Source organism: Oratosquilla oratoria, chromosome 14 (genome assembly GCF_046742065.1).
Source record: "Oratosquilla oratoria isolate Oo_2021 chromosome 14, ASM4674206v1, whole genome shotgun sequence".
Taxonomy (NCBI): domain Eukaryota; kingdom Metazoa; phylum Arthropoda; class Malacostraca; order Stomatopoda; family Squillidae; genus Oratosquilla; species Oratosquilla oratoria.
Window position 1 is genome coordinate 43,966,103 of NC_134790.1, and position 5,000 is coordinate 43,971,102.

Here is a 5,000-nt window from a genome sequence, read left to right on the forward strand (position 1 = left end):
GACAGTCACGGTGAAGGCAAGATTGTGCTGATGCTGGGTGCAATGCACACTGAGATGACCTTCTTCAAGGTCCTAGGAGACCTGCTGACAGACAGTGGATGGACCACAGTCATATCAACTGCTGGTGTTGCAACTGGTGGTGTTGCTGACTCACATCTCAAAGCAGCACACCTGACTAGGACACGTCGTGCCCACAATGTCACTGCAGCTGTTCTCTACCTCCTACAGTGCCAGGCCTATGAAAGTTACAAGCAAAGCATTTCTTCTGACGAAGACATTGTTGACTTTCATGAGTGGGTCAAGAAGATGTGTGCAGAGCGTCCACAGTTCCAGTTTTGGAACTTAGTGCTGGAGTTGGAGATGGATATTCTTCATTAAGTATAATCACTTTGGGAGGGTGACTTCAAAAAGCATATTTAGTCAGTAGTTAGACTGACACCTTGAGCATTTTCTACAGATCACACCAACTATGCCAGGTGATTGCCAATTCACATCCATGACATATCAGGTCTACAACAGTCTCACCCTACTATATTTCTGGAGTTCTCTGAAGGTGCGTTTGAAGTCCAAAAAACGGGTCACAGATTCTCTGCAATGGCACTAGATCAGGGACATGAGCAAGAAAATGCTCTGATCAAAAAAGGTGAGGCTGTAGGCTTGATAAATAATCCTGCAGCACCAAGACGTTGGATGATTGGTGGTCTAGAGGTCAGCAGACTCATCCGCGACTTTGAAAACACTTCAGAGAAAGCACCCAATGACAAACACCATGAGCAGACACCAAGTGTACAGAATATCTTTGTGAAGGAGATAACTGCTCTCAAGAAGGTTATAGAAAATCTTGGAAATCCTTTCCTAGAGGACAGCAACGATATGTTGGCACTTGACAGCAAAGTTGCCATCAGCCAGTCAGCTGTAGAAAGTTTCAAGGGTGTGTATGACTTGGGACAGCGTCATTATAAGACATTTGTAAATGAACGCATCATAATTCAAACAAAGACAGCTACACAGGCTATCAAGAAGAACAAACTGTAGCTGTTCTCGAAGTCTCCGTCTTTCAAAACAGAAAAGCCAGGTATCTGCAATGAAGGACGACTGTGCATTGTTCTCAGGGCTGCACATCGCCTGCCAATCTCGAGAGGGAAAGCTTGAGGAGTTCTTCAAGTTTGAGAACCAGCCATGGCCACCTTCTCTGTCAAAGTCAGGGGAGATGAGATCAGGTAAGAAGTCTGACTTGCTCTCTCCCCTGGAAGGTCTATCTAACTCTGACCACACAGTCCCTCAGGTTACTGCAGTTGTGCTGGATGGTGCTATGGTGGTGCACTCTCTAACTCCAGTTGCTTCAAAGACCTTCTCTGACTATGTTACACAAGTCTTTGTGCCCCACATTCAAAACATCTTGAAGAACGTAGACAGAGTAGATATCGTTTTTGATGTCTACAATGAACAAAGCCTCAAGACATCAACCAGGGAGAAGAGAGGCAGTGGTGTTCGCAGGAAAGTAACTCTCACCACCCAGATCCCAGGAAACTGGCAGAGTTTTCTCCGCAATAATGACAACAAAACTGAGCTGTTTTCTCTTCTTGCTGAACATGCTGCAGGCATTGAGGAGGACAACAAACAAGTTCTCTGTACTCTGAACGAGCAAGTGGTCTGCAACGCAGCAGTGACGGACAGGTTGTTCCTGGAACTCTGCACCCAGGAGAAAGCAGGCACGCGTACCATGCTGCGTGTCATGGATGCTGCCAACAAAGGCCACCAACGCATCCTCATCAGAACAGTAGACACTGATGTTGTTGTCCTTGCTGTGGCATGTTTCAAACCAGTTTAAGACCTCTGAACTGTGGATATTATTTGGAACTGGAAAGTCTCAAAGGTACATAGCCATTCATGAGATAATTGCTGTTCTGCCATCATCCAAGGCCAAGGCTCTGCCATTCTTCCAGGTTTTCACAGGCTGTAATGTGACATCTTTCTTTGCCGGGAGAGGCAAAAAGAGTCCATGGGAGACATGGCATGCTTTCCCTGAGGTCACAGAAGCTTTCTTGTCACTGTCAAATCCACAATGTCAGTTGACGGAGAGCTCACTGGCTCTCATTGAGAGATTCGTGGTGCTGTGGTATGACCGCACCATTGAGCTCTCCAACATCAACGAAGCAAGGCAGCAGATGTTCTCCAGGAAATCAAAGTCTCTGGAAAGCATTCCTCCTACAGAAGCTGCTTTAAAGCAACATACTCTGAGAGCAGCATTCCAAGGAGGACATGTGTGGGGTCAATCCCTGGAGAAAGACCCAGCCTTGCCCAGCCCATCGCTCTTTGGATGGGAATGGGATGCAGCATGTTCCAGGTGGACACCAAAGTGGACTACCCTTCAACAAGCACATGATATGTGCTATGAACTGATATGCTGCAAATGCAAGAAATCTTGCAGAGGTCTGTGTAAATGCAGCAAAGCACAGCTCAAATGCACTGCGCTGTGCAACTGCGAAGGGGACTGTTTCCAAACTTAGGCACCTTAAACTGAAGCTTTTTGTGACTTAAATGTACCACTTGATAAATCAACAGTATTCATTCTGGTTTTGTGGTGAGTGGTTATGAAATTCAAAGTTATGTAACAAACGACAAAACAAATTGTGTCGTTTGTAAAGATGATCGCTGTCATTTAGTCTGTTTACTTGTTGGAATGAATGTTCAATGTTAACTGCTGTGTTTATTGTGTATATTCAGATAAATACTTCTTCAAGAACACTTGTATATCAAATATTTGATCCATTGTGGTGGAAAATTTCAGCTTTTATATTGACAAAATGCACAAAAAAGGCCCAGGTCCTTTCACAATTGTATTCAGAGGTTGCAACAAAAAAACTGTTTGCAGTTTTGGTCACTAGGGGGCTCTGATTCCATTTTTTATTATCAAGAGATAGTTCTTATTAAATATTTTAGAAACCTGCCAAGTTTCATATTCCTAACATAAGAAATGGAATATTTAAGGCCATTTAATTAATTTTTGTGACGTCTGCCACATGGTAAGGTTTTAGTCCCTGCTGTAACCACCAGAGAACTGACAGCTTGCTACCATATCCAAAAATGTTTACCTAGGGTTACTCTATAAGTGTACCAAGTTTCATGTTTTTAACCAAAAAATGCACGATCTTAGGCTTAGATCCCCCACTAATGACAATTTTGGCCATCTTAATATTTCTCACAGAAACCCTCTCGTACCCAAAGTCTCGATCTGCTGAATAAAGTCGCCTGGCGTTAAGCATAACAAACTCGTGACGGATTTCGAATGCCAACGCATGCGTAGTTATTGGGTAGCTAAAACGGCTGAATCTAGTTACAGAACCCTTTACCCCATCGAGGCCCCTCCAAACTGGTTCAAATAACCTTGCGCTTCTCGAAATAAAAATCTAAACAGAGGAGTACAACTTTGGGATTTTTTTTTTCAATCTTCGTATTTCTTCGTGTGGTAAAAGAAGCTAATATATAAAACAAAAAGAATGTACTAACAGGTCCACAGTACGGCCGTACCGGGAAGAAAAGAATAAAATTATTCAAAGTCAATCCCTTCAAAGGAGCGGTCACGGTACTGAAGCTGTTAAACCTATCCTTTCAACGTGACGATCCGCCTATATGCATTTTATTCTGGCTAACGCCGGAATATTTCAGTCAGGAAAGTCATCGTACAAGATGATTCAAACAGAGCCCAGCCCAAGACGGCCAAAATGACGTCAGCATCACACCCACGTTCTCACTCAAGTAGGACCCCCGCCACCTCTTTCCTCAGACGATGACCACCGGCTCCCCCTGAAGGTCTTGTGAGCCGTCTCTGCCGCCTCCAAAACCCCTATGAGCTCCGTCAGCTGCTAGAGCGTCCACCGCCGCTCTAACAGCTGCAGCCTCTCTTTTCTACTGCCCCCTGTCACCCTCTAACTAGCTACACTATTCCACCTCCTCTCCACAAGGTGTGTCTTACATAAACACCACCGCACGGGCTCAAACAAAGCCCGTGGGAGTGATACTTCACTCCCAAATTTCGAAAAAAAAAGTAGGACCCCCCTCCCCCGCCCTCAGGTCACTCTCTGACCTCCCGTTTTCTTCAGGGCATCGACAGTGGTTCACTACGAACTGATGAAGGAAGACCTCAAGGGCCAGCTCCTCAGGCTTCTGCACTTCCTGAGGCTGCGCGTGGACTACCACCGTCTCAGCTGCGTCCTCGCCCATCCCGAGGGTGAGTTCAAGAGGAAGACGCCCGAAAACGCTTTCTACAGGAAAAGGTGGGTGTGCCAGTTTATTCAATTACGTGGTATCACTTCGACAGCGAAGGGCAGCTACTTGTAAATAACCCCGCCCCTACTGAGGAGAGAGAGAAGGGGGGGGGGGGGGGGGGTATGCATGCTGGGTGGTACTTTTCCTTTTATTCTGCCTAGAACTGGATCAGTTTATTCTTCAAATGCCAGGAATCACTTAGTAATGACAGAACCCGTCCCCTTTGCCTTATAAACTTTGAAAGCTAGGACAATGGTAACATATAATCACATAATCCATTAAGCGATATTTACTATTCTATAACTTTTCTAGTGATCCCTACTCGGACGAACTTCACGATGTAATCGACGCTGCCATTGCCGATGTGGATCACGCACTGCGCATGCGTGACTGGGAACCTCTACCGACCGAGCTTTACAATTACTACAATCAACAAGTGGAGTCACCTGGCCTCTACAACTACGACAACATGCAATATCATAGTAACAGAGATAACAACAACAACAACAACAACAACAATGATAACAATAATAATAATAATAATAATAATAATAATAATAATAATAATAATAATAATAATAATAATAATAATAATAATAATAATAATAATAATAATAATAATAATAATAATAATTTTGATAATAATATTCAAACAGTGTACCGACCAGACCCAAGAGAGACATCTGAAAAAAATAACGGACACAACAGAAAGTTCTCGAACCTGCAAGGAA

General features: G+C 44.1%; 1 protein-coding gene across 4 annotated transcripts in view; it reads left to right on the top strand.

Annotated features, from left to right (window-relative positions):
* The window catches only part of LOC143032858 (uncharacterized), a 155,591-nt gene that overhangs the window by 148,958 nt on the left and 1,633 nt on the right, over positions 1 to 5,000 (top strand). For 3 of the 4 annotated variants that reach the window (XM_076198042.1, XM_076198041.1, XM_076198043.1), the window contains exons 9-10: positions 4,104 to 4,277; positions 4,582 to 5,000. The exon at positions 4,582 to 5,000 is cut by the window's right edge and continues 1,633 nt beyond it. In XM_076198042.1, coding sequence (XP_076054157.1) covers positions 4,104 to 4,277; positions 4,582 to 5,000 — 593 coding nt within the window. The remainder of the gene's footprint in view (positions 1 to 4,103; positions 4,278 to 4,581) is intronic. The other variant, XM_076198044.1, reaches the window with a different exon arrangement.